Source organism: Ictalurus furcatus, chromosome 20 (assembly GCF_023375685.1).
Source record: "Ictalurus furcatus strain D&B chromosome 20, Billie_1.0, whole genome shotgun sequence".
Taxonomy (NCBI): domain Eukaryota; kingdom Metazoa; phylum Chordata; class Actinopteri; order Siluriformes; family Ictaluridae; genus Ictalurus; species Ictalurus furcatus.
This window is the reverse complement of record NC_071274.1, coordinates 20,803,538-20,822,233: the sequence shown is the minus strand read 5'-3', so window position 1 is coordinate 20,822,233 and position 18,696 is coordinate 20,803,538. Positions and strand designations below refer to the sequence as shown.

The window sequence follows — 18,696 nt, the reverse complement described above, 5'->3', positions numbered from 1 at the left end:
CCTTTCTAGGAGATCCCACCTCCCCCAGGGCTTGTGAGCCAAGCGCATCTCTATGAAGGTAAACTGGGGTCTCATTTGCCGAGGGAGTAACCGCTAAAGTACACTATGACCTTCTGGTAGGCGAATCATTGTACTTTTGATTGAGTATTTTCTTGTCTATTGAAACATCATGCCATCCTTCAAAAACTGTCCAGATGCAAGTGGAGTTCAAGGGCTACCATTGCCAAGTAGTCCCCTCACCTTCACCTACCCTTGCCTTGCCTTTCTAGGAGATCCTGCCAAAGCAGGAAACTTTGAGTGTTCAAGTGCATCTCTGGAGTCTGGGTTTCATTTGCCAAGGGAGTAACTGACAAGGGCTGGAGTCTGATGATGTCGCTATGACTTTTGGTTCAAAAAGCCACATTTAAACCTGAGTTTCTGTGTGAGAGGTTGGCGGTCGTATACATATACACTGCATGACCAAGTGACCAAGACTCGGGGCTGGCATTGCCAAGTAGTTCCTTCATGTTTGCCTACCTTCCTTTTTCTCTGTGATCCTTGCAAAGCAGGGAACTTTAATATACATCAAAGCTCAAGACTCGAGCACATCCCTAGAACAAGTAAACCTAATGGGGTTTCTTTTGCCAATGGAGTAACTGCCAAGGGTTGGGGTCACACATTGACGATATGACTTTTTGGACTTTTGGTGCTTTTGATTAACCTGTTTTTCATCACGTCAATTAAAAAATGTCATGCCATGATTGGAGACGATGCAGCAGAGTCCAGATGCCAAACCCAAGAACCAAACCCAGATTTATACCCAGGTTTGTGTGTGAGGTTGGTAGTTGCACCACCGAGCGACTGAAGACTAGGGGCTGGCATTACCGAGTCGTTTTTTCACCTTTGCTTATCTCCACCTTTCTATGAGATGTTCCAGAGCAGGGAGCCTCGAGTACACCAAGCTTCACAACGCAGTCTCTAGACAAAATAACCCTAACGGGGTTCCATTCACCGAGGGAGTAAGGTTGGAGTCGTCGGAAATTGACACTATGACCGTTGTTAGGATTATAATTGTACTTTTGATTGACCTTTTAGCTGTCGCATCTATTCGAAATGGATCAGACTCCAGATCCAAACCCAGTTTTTAAAAAAAAATCTGGGTTTCTAAGTGAGGTTGGTGATTGTATGGATTTTGTGTGTGCAGCATGCACACTGCAGTGCAGCTTCTTCACTCTGCAGCCCTCCGAGTGTGTATACTGCTGCTGACACTTCTCTCTCTTCCTCTCTCTCTCTCTTGCTCTTTCTCTCTCTCTCTCTCTTTTCCTCTCTCGCTCTTTCTCTCTCTCTCTCTCTCTCTCTCTCTCTTCCTCTCTCGCTCTTTCTCTCTCCCCCTCTCTGTCTCTCTCTCTTCCTCTCTCTCTCTCTTCCTCTCTCTCTCTCCCTCTCCCTCTTTCTCTCCCTCTCCCTCTACCTCTCTCTCTATTGCTATCCCTCTCCCTCTCCCCCCTCTCTCCCTCCCTCTTTCTCTCCCTCCCTCTTTCTCTCTCTCCCTCTTTCTCTCTCTCTCTCCCCCTCTCTCTCTATCGCTATCTCTCTCCTTCTCTCTCAATCGCTCTCTTCCTCTCTCTCTCACTCTTTCTCTCTCTCTCTTCCTCTCTCTCTCCCCCCCTCTCTCTCTCTCTTCCTCTCTCTCTCTCTCTCTCTCTTCCTCTCTCTCTCCCCCTCTCCCTCTCTCTCTTCCTCTCTCTCTCTCTCTCTCTCTTCCTCTCCCCTCACTCTCTCTCTCTCTCTCTCTCTCTCTCTCTGAGAAAAAGAAAGACTGGTTTTAGTGGAATCCATCATGTAGCCCCAGAGGCTGCTGGAGTGTACTTGTCCAGTACTTGTCTCAGTAAAGGCATTTTTATCAATTTATTCTACAAGATAGATATGTAATTTTTGGTCTTTATTCCCCCCATAATCAATTTCGTCCTTCTTGCTTTCCTGGAAGTCTTGATCTGGGTTAAAGATTGACTGGAGGTGTGAGGTCCGGTGAGAACTGTCAGCCATAAAGCCTGTGCAGCTTTCTGACTTTCCCTATAGGCTAAAACGATTGTATTCTTTCCAGGCAACACGTCTTTTTATCTGCTGGGTTCTCTGCTGCTCTCCTCCCCGAACGTAACCTCTTCACACTCACAATAGCTGCGCTAATCTTTCTCAGATCTCATCTCCCCCTTTTTTCTGTTCTCACAAATATTCTCTTTGTCTTGTGTGTGATGTACACAACCTTTTCTCTTCCTCTCTCTCTATTTCGCTCCCATACCTACTGTTTTTTTTTTTTTTCTCCCCCAGCTGTAAACGATTTCTCATTTCGAGCGTTCCTCATTTAGAGGTTTGCTTGCCCGTTGCAGGTGCTGCACAGATTCCCAATCAGCTTCCTTACACCACCCCCTCCACCACTGCTCCAGTGTGTGAGCACAGCTTCTATCTAGCACTGATCTGGATTCAGGCTCAGTGTGTCGGTCTTCGTGGAGTGGATGTAGGAAGAGGATAAGAAAGCTGATCCCAGGCTCACGTCAGGCCCTGCGGTACTTCCCAGGACTCCGTATCCTCTACATAACCTTCACACCCCACACTGCAAGCCCTCCATTCACAGCAGCTTGTGTTCGCCATAAAACCAGTGGTGTCCTCGTAGTCTAAATGTCTGTTTGAAATGTGCGGCTGTTTTCAGGAGCGCACTCTGTGCCGCTGAGTTTACGCTGATTGTCAACATTTATTTAGATTTGCGCTCTCTCTTCTTCTTTTTTTCTCTCTGATCCTATTGGTTCAGATTTACAGCATTTACTTTTTCTTCTGTAATACAACTTGAAAAATAACCCCCCCCCTCTCTCTCTCTCTCTCTCTTTCCCTCTCTCTCACTCTTTCTCTCTCTCCCCCTCTCTCTCTCTCTCTCTCTCCCCCCACCTCTCTCTCTCCCTCTCTCTCTCTCTCTTTCCCTCCCCCTCACTCTTTCTCTCTCCCCTCTCTCTCCCTCTTTCTCTCTCCCTCTCTCTCTCCCTCCCCCCTCACTCTCTTTCTCTCTTTCATTCTCTCTCCCTCTTTCTCTCCCTCTCCCTCACTCTCTTTCTCTCTTTCATTCTCTCTCCCTCTTTCTCTCCCTCTCTCTCTCCCTCCCCCTCACTCTCTTTCTCTCTTTCATTCTCTCTCCCTCTTTCTCTCCCTCCCCCTCACTCTCTTTCTCTTTCATTCTCTCTCCCTCTTTCTCTCTCCCTCCCTCTCTCTCTCCCTCCCCCCCACTCTCTTTCTCTCTTTCCCTCTCTCTCCCTCTTTCTCTCTCTCTCACCCTTTCTCTCTCTCTTTCCCTCCCCCTCACTCTCTTTCCCTCTCTCTCTCCTCCTCCCTCTCTCTCCCCCCTCTCTCTCTTTCCCTCTCTCTCTTGCTTCATTTTTCTTTCTCTTTCTCCTTTTCTTCTTTCTTCCTTCCTTTCTCTTCTTTCTTTCCCTTTTTCTCTCCATTCTTTCTTTCTTTCTGTCACCTTTTCCTTTTTCTCTTTTCTTCCTTGCTTCCTTCTGTTTCTCCCTTTCTCTCTCTCTCTCTCTCTCGCTTCTTTCTTTCTTTTTCTTTCTTTATCCTTTTATCTTCTTTCTTTCTATCTTTCTCTTCTTTCGTTCCCATTTTCTCTACTTCCTTTTTTCCTTTCTCACCTTTTCCTTCTTTTTCTCTTTCTTTCTTGTGTTCCTTTTCCTTACTTCTTTCTCTGTTTCTTCTTTTCTCGTTCTTTTTTTCTCTCTCTCAATTTCTCCTTCTGTCTCCTTTTCTGTCTGCCCATTTTTTGCCTTCTCATTTTCTTTCCTTCTTTCTCTCTCTCTCTCTCTCTCTCAGTGCCATGCGCGTGCTGTTATCCAAGCTGCCACGACCCTGGATAGTGGATGAGAAGAAGGACGATGGCTACACTGCCCTTCACCTGGCTGCGCTTAACAATCACGTAGAGGTGGCAGAGCTTCTAGTCCACCAGGTACACACACACACACACACTCTCACCCACACACACTTACACTCTCTCACATTCTCACACTCTTGTCATGCCCTATTGTAACAGTAACAGTCTCCCTCCCGGAGTGTCAGTAATCCTGTAAGATTATCCAATCCACTCGGAAGTGTGAAAGCACCTGCGCTTACAACTACCATAAAACGCTCAGCATTAATCGAGGCTGATAATTGATCCACTTACGGTAATTATAGTTGGAGGGCTCAGAAAAGCGCTCTCGGGAGTCTCGTAGTCTTCGTGCTGTTTGCTAGTTCATCACCGAGCTCTCGCGAGTCACCACTCAAGTCAGACAACCACTATTTAAAAAAACAAACAAAAAAAACCCCACGTCAGATAGAATCACTTTTCAGCTGGAGGTAACAGCACGGTTATCTTCAGTAGTCAGTAGTCAGGTCGTGACTACACGCTGGAATTCTATCGCACAATTTAATGTTTCAGATTCATTCCTATTTTTTTTAAAATTACATCCCAAATTCACTTCCTGTTCCCTATTGATGCTCACTATATGGCGTAGGGTGCGTACTAGCGTCGCAGAACGTATGTAGAGCCCAACGTGTGGAACATAACATCACAATATATTCCTTGTACAATTGCTTTTATTGTAAAGTTGTCTGAGAAATTACAGGCAACAAAGTATTGGCACCCTCGGCTTCGGTACTGTAGAACAAACATGCAGAGCAGCATCAATGTCACGTTCCTTGCTTAGGTAGTGACGTAACGCCTCCAGAAAGACTCCTCCTACTTTTGTCGGTCGTGTTGCACGTCAGGAAACGGACACGTGCTCTTGACGAGTGTACGGATTGTCCCGCGTTCTCGGGTTAAACTCGGAGCTTGTCCTGCGCTCGACTCGGCTTCCGATCATGACTTCTGACTCACTGACCGAGCGCCCGGGTGTCCGCGTTTAGCCCCATGAGCCTACCCTTTCCAGTGGCCCACCATGGCACACGCACGCTCCAGCTGCAGCGCTCGCGCTTCCTTCTTATTCCATTAGCCGGTAATAGAAAGGCACAGGGCTGGAGACGGAGAGAGGGTTCACACCAGAGTGACTCGAGCCTCCTCCGCCACCGAGCCGCAGTAGGAGCTGCACTGCTGCAGTGCAGAGAGTCCGCGCTGCCGAGGGGGTTCGTTCAGGGAATATCTGAATACAAATTACATCCCTGTAGCTCACGTTTCTGAAAACAGCCCGTGGGTGCAGATGCGCCAAAAAAAAAAACAAAAAAAAAAAAACAAAATGCCGTGTAGCTAGGTTATGGGTAAGGTGGGAAAATGTAACAGGGGGGAGGGGACGGGATGGGATGGGGGGGTGTAATAGGGTGTAGTCCATTGTATTCCATATGTATTAAAGCATTCCAGATCGTTTACTTTGCTGCATATTTCATTGGCAGGTTCATTGCAGACCTCCCTAATGGCATTTGATTGAACGTAGTTTGTACCGCAGGAGAACCGACTTCCAGACAGAACACTCTCAGCCAAATGCGATTTAAGCACTTTGTCTCTTTCATTCTCCCTCGAAGGGAAGTGCCAGTCTGGACGTACAGAACGTGAACCAGCAGACTGCGTTGCACTTGGCCGTGGAGCGACAGCACACGCAGATCGTCCGGGTGAGTGACCGGTGGTCTTCCCTTTGCTCTTTATTCCTCATTCCTGTTCTCCTTTACTCATACTCAAAGAGTTCTCATTTACTGATCTCAATCGAACACTCCTCATCCCCATGTTCTGCCCTCCTGCTCCTCCTCCTCCTGCTCCTCCTCCTCCTCATTCTGAGCTCGTCCACTTTAAGGACGCGAACTGCAAGAATGGCTCAGCTTGGCTCTACCACGCACGGCCTCCTGCAGCAGAATTAGCCTCTGTGATTGAATTAATTCAGCCCCAAGGACTCCAGAGCGCTACTCGGAGAGAAACGAGTGTGTGGTCTGAATGGCGAATTCAAAGATTGTTTGAGCGCCATCTTGTGGACGTGTAGCGGGATTGCGCCCACATATGCTTGCGTGTTGATATCATCAGGGTGTTATTGAGATTACGTTAATAATACGAAAGAACTAAGTGATTAAAAGAAGGGGGGGACTGTGATTAAAGGAATCGAATAAAAAAATGGAATAACCGAATGGAAATTAATTTCATATACAACACGCAACAACTAACAATGTGCCCCGTATATAAAGAGGAGAACACTTCGGGGCATGCTGTTATCGGAAAATAATCAATTACCGCGTGTTCTAACGATACGGTTGCTGTTACCCACTCCTAAGTTGAGTATTTTCCGATGACAGCAGTTTGCCAACAATTATTATTATTCTTTTATTTATTAAAGAACACAACACACATTTTTTTTCCATTTATAGTTACTTTAATGTTAGATTCCGTCTATGTAGCAGCTGTATTCCCGCTCCAAGTTCTTTCTTTCTTTCTTTCTTTCTTTCTTTATTTAAAAACCCCTTTTACTGAGAAACCAGCTATTAAAACATGCGTTTTCAGCACGTCTTTCTTTTTATCAGGGTAGTTTAACCAAACCTATTGAAAATCCAACGTTTTAGTTTGGCGTGTAAAAGGGTGAGTTAACTCCCAGGTGAGTTAACGCGAGTCCTCCATGTCTCCGCAGCTGCTGGTGAGAGCCGAGGCCAAACTGGACGTGCAGGATAAGGACGGGGACACGCCGCTGCACGAGGCCCTGCGTCATCACACCCTGTCCCAGCTCCGGCAGCTCCAGGACATGCAGGATGTCAGCAAGGTGGAGCCCTGGGAGCCCTCCAAGAACACGGTACACACCAGCTTTAATCAACACAGGAAGTTGAGAATGTTTGGATGTTCCAAAACTACTACTAATGCATATTCAAATAATATTCAAATGCTCCAACCTTTGACCCCTAACTCTTAACATCCCCCCCCCCTCACAAACTAATATCCGCTATATTAAACAGATGAAAATGCTAACTGATGTGTTAAACATAGCTGATATTACTTAAACGTAATCTACTTAAGTGTTTAATGTTGTAAAATGTTAATAAGCTAACAAAAAAATGCAGCTTGTTACGTTGCCATAAAAGCGTAAACTCCTCTGCCTTGAAGACTTCAGTCTCGTTGCGACTGGAGACTCCTTCCATGAGCGTTACATAAATTTCTCCGTGCAAAAAAAAAAATCCGATTAAGTCCCTGTACAGTAATGTATTAGCATGAGCGCGTTAATATAAACCTGTCCTCTGTCTCGCAGAGCTGCTGAACAGCTTCTAACCAATCAGAATCGAGGATTTAACGGCGCCGTGTATGAAGCCCTAATTTGGTGGATCGGTGCGATTTATCTTCGTTATCCGATCGATCTCATGAATAGATCTTAAGTAATACGTCCATAATGTAGCTGAGGAAGAAAGCTGACCCAGAATCTGAGAGAAACTGGAACACTGGTTTTAAAAGCGAAGTGTTTTACGTTCCAAGCCTCCTTCAACGTGCAGGAGTGAAGCCTAGTGATTTATGTAGTCTCTCCATGGCCGTCACGTGCTCTTAAGCGTCTCCGACCGTGATAAGCCACAGAGGGCGCTGCTGAGATCAGAACGAGATCAGCAGGAGGACGGTCGGGGCTTCGCTCAGAAGCCTAATTGAAATCTACAGCACGTTCGCTTGTACAATCCAGCAGCGCAATGGAGAAAATTGAATTTCCCGGCCCAGCGGCTCCATCAGAGCAGATGTAAGAAGCGGCGAGCCAGGACACATTCACGGGAAGCTATCCAGAGTCATTGGAACGACAGCATCCCACACACACCCCCCAACCCAACCCCCGCTTTTCTTCTCCTCCCCCTGACTGCCTCGCCCGTCCCGTTAGACCTAAGTGGAACGCGAGATCACCACGAGAGGAGAAATGGCAGCTATAGCGAAGTTAAAATAGCGGAACAGCTGCTAAACGAATCGCTTGTTCGCAGCCCATTAAGGTCTGGGGGTGTGTTCTCACACACGCACTCCGAAGTGCCTTCTTATGAACTTTTACAGCAAATCAGTGACTCTCCAACCGCTCCTTAAAACACGGCAAACCTCCAAATGTTTTTAGTACAGGAGCGTTAAGGATTAAAGCTGCTCAGCTAATATAATGTTTACCACAAACAGCTGCTGAGATTGTGTTCTCAGAAGGTAATGAGTTGGAACTGGAAGCATTTGTGGCTAAAAAAAAAAAACCCCACACAGGGTCTTACTGATGTAGGATTTTTTTGCAGATAGTTCCATATTTTGTTGATGTTTGGACAGTAACGTGATAAATGAACCGGGCTTAAGGAAATAAATCATGCCAGTGTGCAGACGATGTAATATACCCATCTGTCTAACTGACTCCTGAATGATATCTAAAGTATAAAGCTAGTGTACACAAGTTTTACTTAATTATTGTGTTGTTGGTTTTTTTCTTTTTTTACTGTTATATGATTGTAAATGATGTAACGTTTTCCAGCGTTTGTGCAACTGCACCTTCAGAAGCCGGATATCAAATTCTTAGGTCCCCTGTCCATGTTATTCAACACAGCTTGTGCATATGTGTGTGTGTGTAAATACTATATATATATATATATATATATTTATATATATACAGTTGTGCCCCAAAGTTTGCATACCCCTTGCAGAATCTGCTAAATCTTTATAGTGTAAACTTTTGAACAGGATGATCCTTTCCAGCAGCGGCTATATGATGTTCAGATCCGTCTTTTCACACTGAGGACGACCGAGGGACTCGGACACGACTATTACGAAAGGTGCGAACGTTCACTGAAGCTCCAGAAGGCGACACAATACATTAAGATCCAGGGGGGTGTAAACTTTTGAACAGGACGATCGCGTGTGAATTATTTTGTGTAAAGATCTTTTTTTTTTTTTTAAATTTAGTACCGCCCTTCAGACGCTAAATAAGATACAAAATACTAACAATTTACACCGATCATCCTGTTCAAAAGTTTACACCCCCCTGGATCTTAATGTATCGTGTCGCCTCCTGGAGCGTCAGTGAACGTTCGCACCTTTCGTAATAGTCGTGTCCGAGTCCCTCGGTCGTCCTCAGTGTGAAAAGATGTATCTGAACATCATAAAGCCGCTGTTGGAAAGGAATGGGCTCAAATATGTAGAATATGCTGGAAAAGTAAAGAATGTGCAGGACCTGGAGGATTTTTCTGAAGAACAGCGGGCAGTTTAACTGCTCAGGACAAACAAGGGACTCATGAACGACTCTCACAGAACATAAAGACAGTTGTGGATCATCCAGGTAACGACACACGGTGTTAAGAATCAAGGGTGTGTAAACTTTTGAACAGGGTACTTTGTATAAATTAAGTTATCTTGTTTTGTGGACTATATGTAAACATCTGTGATGTGAAATTCAGGACAGGATTAAATAAAAAAAAAAAACATGGTTATTTTTTTTGATCAATTTTATTATGTTAACAGTATTAAGATTTAGCAGATTCTGCAAGGGGTATGCAAACTTATGAGCACAACTGTGTGTGTGTGTGTGTGTGTGTGTGTGTGTATGTATCATCATTTATTAAAAAAAAGTTTTTACTGGGCAGAATAACACAGTGAGTCAGTTTGGGACACGAAGGAGTCGACTCTTATTGGTGAGCTGAGTCAAATGTTATGACTCACTGAACAGATTGCCATGATTACTGGCTCGTTTTATTGTGAAGTTGAAGTTAGACCTAGTAGTTAGAGGACTGATGAGAAATGCCCTCTTGTGGTCGATGAAATAAAGGCAGGAGGAAAAAGGAAAACGTTTTCTCCTCCAGATATCATCAGTCAGTTTCATCGTCAGTAGTTCAGTATCAGTATCGTCATTATCCATGATCCGGTATGTGGGTCTGGCTCTACAAAAACTATCATCACGTTTAGACTGCGAAATTCCAGACTAATTAGAGCTTCTTCTCTGTATAATCTAGGTTTTTGGGGTTTTTTTTCGTCTTCTGATTGAATTATATATACCGGTGGACATTTTGCTCTAAGAGTCTTGTTAAAGGTTTTTTTTTTTTTTTTCTTCTTCCCTCCTGCTCTTTTATTCACGCATCTATTTGACCTGCTGTCCGACCTCCCGTTACACACCGTCTCTCCTCTTCATTAACACCCCGTACTTTCCGTACACGTCAGATCCCTAAGACCTTACGTCTCTTCCTCTGTCACACCTGACCTCTGACCTGCACAGATACGATCACCACTTCCTCGTTCTCTCTGCCCTCAGACCTGCCAGCGGGCCACATCCGCTCCCTGCGACCGGTCTAAATCACGCAGCCGATGGCAGGAGGCTGAACCGGGGCCAGAGGCTTGTCATTTATTAACGCAGGCAGATCAGTGTGACAAATCTCTCGCCCATTACCCGGCGTGTAAGCCATCCATTTAAAACGACTCCTCCAGAGAGGCTCGGGATGCTGAAGCGTGTGCCGTCGTCTTCGTCTGCGGAATGAAGTGCACGACGTTCCAGATGAACTTGTTCTGCACGTCGTACTTTATGGATCGTCTGCGCCGTTTACCGTGCGATCGTTTCATTTAGTTCAGGAAGAGCGGACCAAAAGCAGTCATATGTCTTCGGTCCGCTCATCTGCTATTGCTTTAACATACACGAGGAACCTTTTCAGGAACCTTCTGGAATCAGGTTTAGTGTGCGTCCTGAATTTCCTACATTTCCCAGAGGTGCTAGTTTTCTATAGAACAGGAACTGTTCGGGAGGTTCCTGACTGAACTAAAGGTTCCTCACTGGCCATATGCAAGCTTCAGACAATGATGAATCGCGTACCTGCTATTAAGAAACTCGAAAACTTTTGAGGAACTCTGAAACCTTTTCGGGAACACGGAAACCTTTGGAAGGACTCTGAACCCTTTTTTAGGAACTCTGAATCCTTTTTTAGGAACTCTGAACCCTTTTCAGGAACTCTGAACCCTTTTTTAGGAACTCTGAACCCTTTTTTAGAGTTAGCAGTCTAGCTGGAATTACGTGATTCCTTCTCGGCGCAGTACGGAGATTTGAGTTGGGGTTATTCTGAATGAATTCTTTCTCACTGTTTCATGTTTCCGTCTAGCTGATTATGGGACTTGGGACTCAAGGAGCAGAGAAGAAGAGCGCCGCCTCCATTGCCTGCTTCCTGGCAGCCAACGGCGCCGACCTGACCATCCGCAACAAGAAGGGCCAGTCTCCGCTTGACCTGTGCCCTGACCCGAGCCTGTGCAAAGCCCTGGCCAAGTGCCACAAGGAAAAGACCAGGTACTCTGAAAAATCATCGCCTCGATTTAGTTAAAAAAATCGCTTTCTACTGTAAACGATTAAACAAGGTATTTAGTGTAGAAAAATTGATATATAACAAACGTAACGTATACGTAATCTCACCTATATCTGATCTACATACGTTTTTCCCCCCCGTTTTCTTCCCCCCTTCGTCTTCGGTTCCTTCCTGCTCTCATCCATCTTCATGCCTTGCCATGTTTTCCTTTCTTCCCGTTTCTTCACCTTTTGTTTGACTTTTCCCTCATCCCCCCCCCATCCCCTCCCCCCGCCCTGCCGCCGCTTCCCTTCTTCCTCTCGACACGTTTCTCCCTGGCCGCCGTGTCTCTCAGCGGGCAGGTGGGCTCCCGCAGCCCGTCTCTGAACAGCAACAACGAGACCCTGGAGGAGTGTATGGTGTGCTCGGACATGAAGCGGGACACGCTGTTCGGGCCGTGCGGCCACATCGCCACCTGCTCGCTGTGTTCTCCTCGCGTCAAGAAGTGTCTCATCTGTAAAGACCAGGTCCAGTCCAGGACCAAGGTAGTGCACAATATCTCAGCGGGACATTTAGAGGACGGTGGGCGAGGTTCTGAGTACACTATATAGTGTTCTTAAATTATTCCAAGTTTTACAGATACCGCTTTTCATACCATTTCTTGGTAGTATGTAGCTTTATCTTGAAGTTGCTGAGAAAAATGGAAAACTCCAAGCTTAAAAGTTACAACGTTACCTCCGACTGTTACAAAGTTCTAACACTGGAGACTCCTTCCATAACGTTAGAACGTGCGCATTAATATAAGTTTGAGATTTGACTTTTGCCGCGTCTCAATTCGCCTCCTTATTTATAATATGCGCTAAAAGTATGTACTCGTATGCAAGTACTCGGACATACGAACACGTCACGCAACGCAAGAGAACGTCGTTGCCTAGTTACATGCACTTCGAAAAATCTACTGGAAAGGGTAGACCACCTTTGGGATTCTCATTTCGACGTACTGCGATTTATTTGGGACACGTTGCTTCTAATCTCGGACGCTGTTTAGGACGGCGGATCGAGACGCTGCATTTTCCGATTTGACACGAACTTCTCTCAGAGCTGCTGTCATAGAAACGTAATCACCACCTTCCGACCAATCAGAATCGAGGATTCAACAACGTTGCGGTATAAATGCCTTTAGAGCAATTGTTTAGCCCAAAACTTTCCGCTTAACCTAAGTGACATATTTGGCGTCTGTAATTTCTTATTTATTTATTTATAAGTAAAGAAACTTTTTACGGTATCTTGTTGTGCTCAGACTGTCGATTTGATTCGATGTGACTGTGAGGTTGCACACGGACTGTATCACGGCCGCGTGCGAGACACGTGTACCCGTGTACGTATAACACCGTTGCACACTAAGCCTCTTTTTCCGCTCTGGCCCGCAGATCGAAGAGTGTGTGGTTTGCTCAGACAAGAAAGCAGCCGTGCTGTTCCAGCCCTGCGGTCACATGTGCGCGTGTGAGAGTAAGTGAGCCGTCGAACCTCCCTTCCCTTCCCTTCCCTTCCCTTCCACACATCAGACTTAGCAGTTCACTATATGTGCTCACTACACGGGGTATAAACATGTGTATCATTGTAGAACCTTCTCGCTCCACTCTGTGTCCAATCTAACGCCGTTTGAGATCTGACTCCAAGTCCATATCACGTGTAGGACCTGGCACTCAAATGTGTGCACCTTATTGTTCGAGATGCTTTGGGGTTTAACGTCTTCTTTCTCTCTGTGTGTGTGTGTGTGTGTGTGTGTGTGTGTGTGTGTGTGTGTGTGCGTGTGTGTGTATATATATGTATATATATGTATATGTATGTATATGTATGTGTATGTGTGTGTGTGTGTGTGTATGTATGTATGTATGTATGTATGTATGTATGTATGTATGTGTGCGTGCGTGTATGTATGTGTGTGCGTGCGTGCGTGTGTGTGTATGTATGTGTGCGTGTATAGACTGTGCCAGCTTGATGAAGAAGTGTGTACAGTGTCGGGCGGTGGTGGAGCGGCGTACTCCTTTCGTCCTGTGCTGCGGAGGGAAAGGTATGGAGGATGCCACTGATGATGAGGACCTTAGTGAGTGAACTTCCACAAGCTCCCTTTTTTTTTTTCCTCTCTCTCTCTCTCTCTCTCTCTCTTTCCTTTTCATATCGTATTCATTCTCAGTGTTTTTGACTTGGCTTCGTTGCTTCTGTTTTCCTTTAGCTCATGTTCATGTTTCTAATGTTTTGTTTTGAGGTTGTTTTTTTTTCCTGCTACAGGCGTATGTGATGTTACTCTTTCTAAAGTCCTAAAGGAAAAATCCACGCTATTAATTTTTATATTTACGACGCGATCTTAAGCTGTGCCCAAGATTTATTATCTGTTTTAGAATAAAATTCTGAATTGGGGATTTAGCCGTCGCTTCATCTCTATATAAAGAGAGCGATGCGGTGGCGCTTTAGTCTGTCCAGCTGTGACACCTATTCATCTATACACTCTGCTCAGACATATTACTTTTTCCAAAAGTTCAACTTTCGTGCTAACACCGCCATCAACATTTTTATATATATATAAATATATATATATAATATTTCAGTATAAACGTATTTAATGCGTTTCAGTGTGGACTTTTTCTTTAAACGTGCTCGCAGAGTAGTTCCTGTGTCTTTCTGGATTTCTCCGCATTTATTTATTTATTTATTTATTTATTTATTTATTTATTTATTTTCCCCTAAGGAGTTTCAGTCCTGTGTTTTGCCATGAGCGTATGACTGTATTGTGTTTCTGTCGTACGTTTTTATTCACCTCCATTCGTCACGATCCCAGTGCTCACGGCCCTCCGTCTAATTTCTTTTCTGTTGGTTTAGTTTGAGTTCAAAGGGACACTAGTGTAAGTTCACTTATATGGTATTTGTTCCTTTGTAGCCACGCTTAGTTGTCAGATAGATCCTTCCAACCTGACGTCTCTTAGTCTCACACACACAGTTCAGTCAACAGAGGAATGCAGCTCGTAATTCTTATCTCCCCCCTCGTCCCAGTGCCTGCGTTCTGTTTGCCATAAGGGGCCGCTTTTAGTTTAGCGTCCCACGAAATGTCATTTATCCTGGCAGAGACGGGCCGACGTTCTCTTCTCTGCCACATGCGCACATGCACACACACACACACACACACTGCGCACATACTATACCATCATCCCGCCTCAGACGGGATCCTGCCTGGAAGCCGTAGTCACACACCCTGCAGGCCAGAACACTTTAGCGCCTACGTCCGAGGGACTCGTCAGCCCGAAAGTGGACCTGACGAACACCATAGCAGCCTGGAGAAAAAAAAAACCCAGGGTGGGAATCAAGGGTTACTCAAGGTCACTTGAGACCGGAGTGTTCGCTTTTTACAGACTTTACCAGATTTTTATCGCATGGCCGTTTGCACTTCTACCGGTTTTTTGAAGAGGGGGTTGTTTCGTCAGCGATCGCCTCGGATGCTCGAGACCCCCCCCCCAACACAAGCAGTGAAATGGCCGGGCCTCCTCTTTTTAAATATCACCTCAACAGACCGCTCTTTCCTTTTACTTCCGCTCTTTAATACTTCATGACGCTATGCCGTAGGGCAGTCTAGGTTCGCCCTGAGCGCCGTGCATTACGTAACCCTGTGATTGGTTGCTTCTCAGCAGGGGGCTCTAACTCAGTGGCAGGGGGGTCACAGGATCTTCTCCAGCCCAACAATCTGGCGCTAAGTTGGTGTAAGTATGCCCTTCCTCTCCCCCCAAACCCACCCCCCTACCTTCAATTCTCTCTTTTCCAGAGCTTCCTTCCTGTTCTCTCAGACCCCGCAGAGCTCTTTGCGCTCGCACTGGCACTGGCCGCTCTACTCTTTCGGGAGTCTCTGGAGTCATCGTGTCTTGGCTCCAGCTCCTGACAAATGAGTTAAATCTTCCCTTAGTCTGTGTTTCTAAACTATAAAGTCTAAATGAAGCTAGCTGCCTTCCTCATGACCTCCCCCCCCTCCAAAAACCCCACCCCACTCCCAGTACTCATTTGAGTTTCTAAACTGAAGCGAACCAGGATAACAAAGAGAATCAAGGTTCTTGTTGAAGCCCAATGGTTCAGCAGTCACCCGCTAGCAATAGACGGGGGTGTCTCTTACCAGCGGGTGGCGTCGATATGATAAGAGTTCTCAACATCTGCCTGTCTTTGTATTGCAGCCAGCGGAAATATCCCAGCCTTGCAGAGGGACAAGGACAACACTAATGTCAACGCGGACGTGCAGAAGCTCCAGCAACAGCTCCAGGACATCAAAGAGCAGGTAGGGTTTGTTGCAGTGACTCAACTTTTGTATTAATATCCCCGGTGGCCGGTTCGATCACAGGCGGACGGTTGGGTGAGTCGCGAGGAGTGACTAGTGATTGGATTTTAGCCCGACACCCCCACCAACCAAGCTGTCGTTTTCTAGAAGGTTCTTTGTTGAGTTCCGCTTGGACTTTCAGGAACAGAAGGCAACCTGATTGTGTGGCCAACAAGTAACAGCCCCAGAATATCCAGAGACCCAACGTGTGGTGGTTGTCGACTCTAGAATGTTCTTTCTCGAGCTCTGCTCTGAACATATAGCCGACAAGTAACAATCCAAGAAAAGCCTGAGAACGACGTATAACCATTGCTACTGGTGTGATGGGAATTTGCGATGAAAAAACCTTAAACCACTGTGTTTTTATTTGTTCTAGACCATGTGCCCAGTGTGTCTGGATCGTCTGAAGAACATGATCTTCATGTGCGGCCATGGCACATGCCAGCTGTGCGGCGACCGCATGAGCGAGTGCCCCATCTGCAGGAAGGCTATCGAGAGGCGGATCCTGCTGTACTAGAGCTCCAGGCCACCTGCTCTTGTGGCTCGTGCTCATCAGTGTTACGTCAATTCTCTCTTTCTTTTTTTTTTTTTTTTCTTTTGTAATTGTCTTAAAGCAAACTTCCGGACTCACGTTTTGCTACGTCTTGGGTTATTCTCTTTAGGTCATTACAAGCTCGTCGCATGGTGGACGAGGAAACCGTCGCGTCTCGTGCTCTACTTTCATCGTCCGTAGTTTTCGGCTTCTCCGTAAACGTAAACTTGCTTGTTAGGGAGTATGTATCTTCTTAACAGAGTGCGTCGATACTCTGTCTACCAGCTTTATGAGCTCAGAACAGTACAACACTACAAGTCTTTACCTATGCAGCACGTTCACCTTCAGCGTCTAACGGGAGTGCTGAGCAGAAGCTTGCGCGTTCAGAATTGTGTGCTTTCTACCCTGTACTATTATTATTCTTTTTTTTAATTGTCAGCGCAAATCTACAAGCTTAGAAAAGGGTGCACCGATTCCTGCAGGAAAAGCGTCCGAATGGCAAATTCGGACGCTTTGGGTGGGCGTGGTTATTCTTTCCTCCGTAAATCACAGCAATTCGTGTTTTGTCGAGAGCAAAAACGGCAGGTTTTGCGAAAAGCCGTCACGAAGATCAGCACTTCCAGTCACAGGCGGCTAGGAAATCGAATACTCCAGCGCCTCTAGTGGACAAAAACGATCACTACATATTCGAGCTGATCTCGCTCTTAATATTCGGCAACAGACGCCAAGAATCAATTAGCTTAGTTAGTCTGAGAATGTTGCGAAGAAGATTGTTTTAATCTCGATATCGTATCGTAAATGGAAGAAGTTGGATCGGGAAGCTACTCTACCAGTCAGAAGTTTCGAGGCGCCTCTCTTTGTTTCCCGTGTCCGCAGCGGTTTTCTTAGAGTTCTCCAGAACGTAACCTTTTATTATAAAACGAGAGCACGTAATCATCTTAAACAGCTCGATCTTAACGGCTTCGTCCGAGTTCTTTGGTTCGTCCGGTGAACCGAATTCTTCAATTCGATCGGTTAAGCGCGACGTGACGATCGTGACCCTGATTGCTATCGAACGTGATCGCGATTCTGAAGCTCGTGGCCAGAAAAGTGTACCTAAAGACACAAGACGCTCTGTTTCCCAAGGCTGTTGTGTTTGAAGCTGTGATGAAGTTTCTAAACAAAAATGTTAAAAAAAAAAAAAAAAAAAAAACACTTTTCACCAGCACTGTACTTAATGAGCGTTTGCATGAAAATAAGGAAATCTCCCACTTGTCCACGACACGTCCATCGCTGTCGAATCGGTGCGTCCTTACTTTAAGCGCAAGATCAACAAACTTCCTCCGCTTTCTTTGAGCTTACGTGTAAAAACACGCTTATGGTCAATGTGAGCAAGTAACGCCGAGAAACACTACACACTGTCATTATCTCGTCAACACTGCCCAGAATCTTTTATCTGCCATTTTCGATGTTCTATAATCTATAGTCGGGACATTTCAAGTGATCCTTTATTTTCGCATCCTTTCTTTTTTTTTCTTTTTTCTTTTTTCTTTTTTTTTTTTTAAAACCATCGTTTTAAAATTAAAACTAGAATCTTAAGTATATATAAGTAGCATAGCCTCCATCCACCTCGGTATGTAACGATGTACTGTACGTACCAGCTGTACTACAGTATGTACACACACTTAGTATTATTGTTCCACGTTCTCAGATAGAGGAGCTAAGGACACGAGGTCGAGTCTTAAGAGCACAGATTGTGGGGTGGGGTCGGGGGCGGGGACAAATCGAATCCCGTGTCATCTTAAAACGATAAACTGACTGGATTGATGGAACTGTCCTGACGCACGATTGGTATGGCACGAAAGAAAGAAAGAATGAAGCGCTAGCGACCTCCTGAAAAAGAAAAGTCTCGACATAATTTGATATGTTCTGGGGATAAGGTGCTTTAACTTTTTTCTTTTTTTTTTTCTTCTTTATAGAATGAAATCGAGTGTACAATCTATTATAATTCCAAGAAGAGAAGTGTATACAACACAATTTTTTTTTTTTTTTTTTTTTTTTTTTTAAAATGGTTAGCAAGTATGAAACGTAGGACAGTAGGCTCTTAACACTAGCTTTTCTTCTGAGCAGTTATGCGAGAAAAATTTGTAGCCTAAGAGAAATATTTACCCAAAGACAGAGTGCTCGTGCAGTTCAGCGCATATCTCGAAGCTCACGTCGCCGTTCTGATGTAACCTTTATCCTGTTTACGGACAGTGTTTTAACCACGCTGAGGTCTTTAAACGAGTGGAACTTGTAATATAATTTATTGGAGTCATTTGCATATGACTCTATAGCTTACCAGTGCAAAACTTTTTGTTTGTTTGTTTGTTTGTTTGTTTTCATGGGGAGGGGGGGGGGAGGGAGTAGCTTCATACTTTTTGCCTTTTTAATATTTCGTATCATTTTCAGTAAACACGTTAACATCCGAGGCTTAGATGCACTAATGTACTTTAACGGTAGTGTCGTATTGTCATGGTTCCTTCAAAGGTCTATTTTGTACCTTATTTTCAGTACATAAAAGATTATCCAGGTTTAAAACGATACGTTTGATGTATGCAGTATGTTTATCATGGGGAAA

General features: G+C 45.1%; 1 protein-coding gene across 4 annotated transcripts in view; it reads left to right on the top strand.

Annotated features, from left to right (window-relative positions):
* The window catches only part of mib1 (MIB E3 ubiquitin protein ligase 1), a 56,043-nt gene extending 37,579 nt beyond the window's left edge, over positions 1-18,464 (top strand). Inside the window, exons 14-23 of one of the 4 annotated variants that reach the window (XM_053651843.1) lie at positions 3,838-3,970; positions 5,518-5,604; positions 6,603-6,761; positions 11,035-11,216; positions 11,567-11,756; positions 12,642-12,720; positions 13,199-13,285; positions 14,892-14,963; positions 15,426-15,526; positions 15,942-18,464. In XM_053651843.1, coding sequence (XP_053507818.1) covers positions 3,838-3,970; positions 5,518-5,604; positions 6,603-6,761; positions 11,035-11,216; positions 11,567-11,756; positions 12,642-12,720; positions 13,199-13,285; positions 14,892-14,963; positions 15,426-15,526; positions 15,942-16,082 — 1,231 coding nt within the window. In that variant the 3' untranslated portion in view covers positions 16,083-18,464. Of the gene's footprint in view, positions 1-3,837; positions 3,971-5,517; positions 5,605-6,602; positions 6,762-11,034; positions 11,217-11,566; positions 11,757-12,641; positions 12,721-13,198; positions 13,319-14,891; positions 14,964-15,425; positions 15,527-15,941 lie in introns of all 4 variants that reach the window. The other 3 variants (XM_053651841.1, XM_053651840.1, XM_053651844.1) reach the window with 3 other exon arrangements.
* The last annotated feature ends 232 nt before the right edge of the window (positions 18,465-18,696 follow it).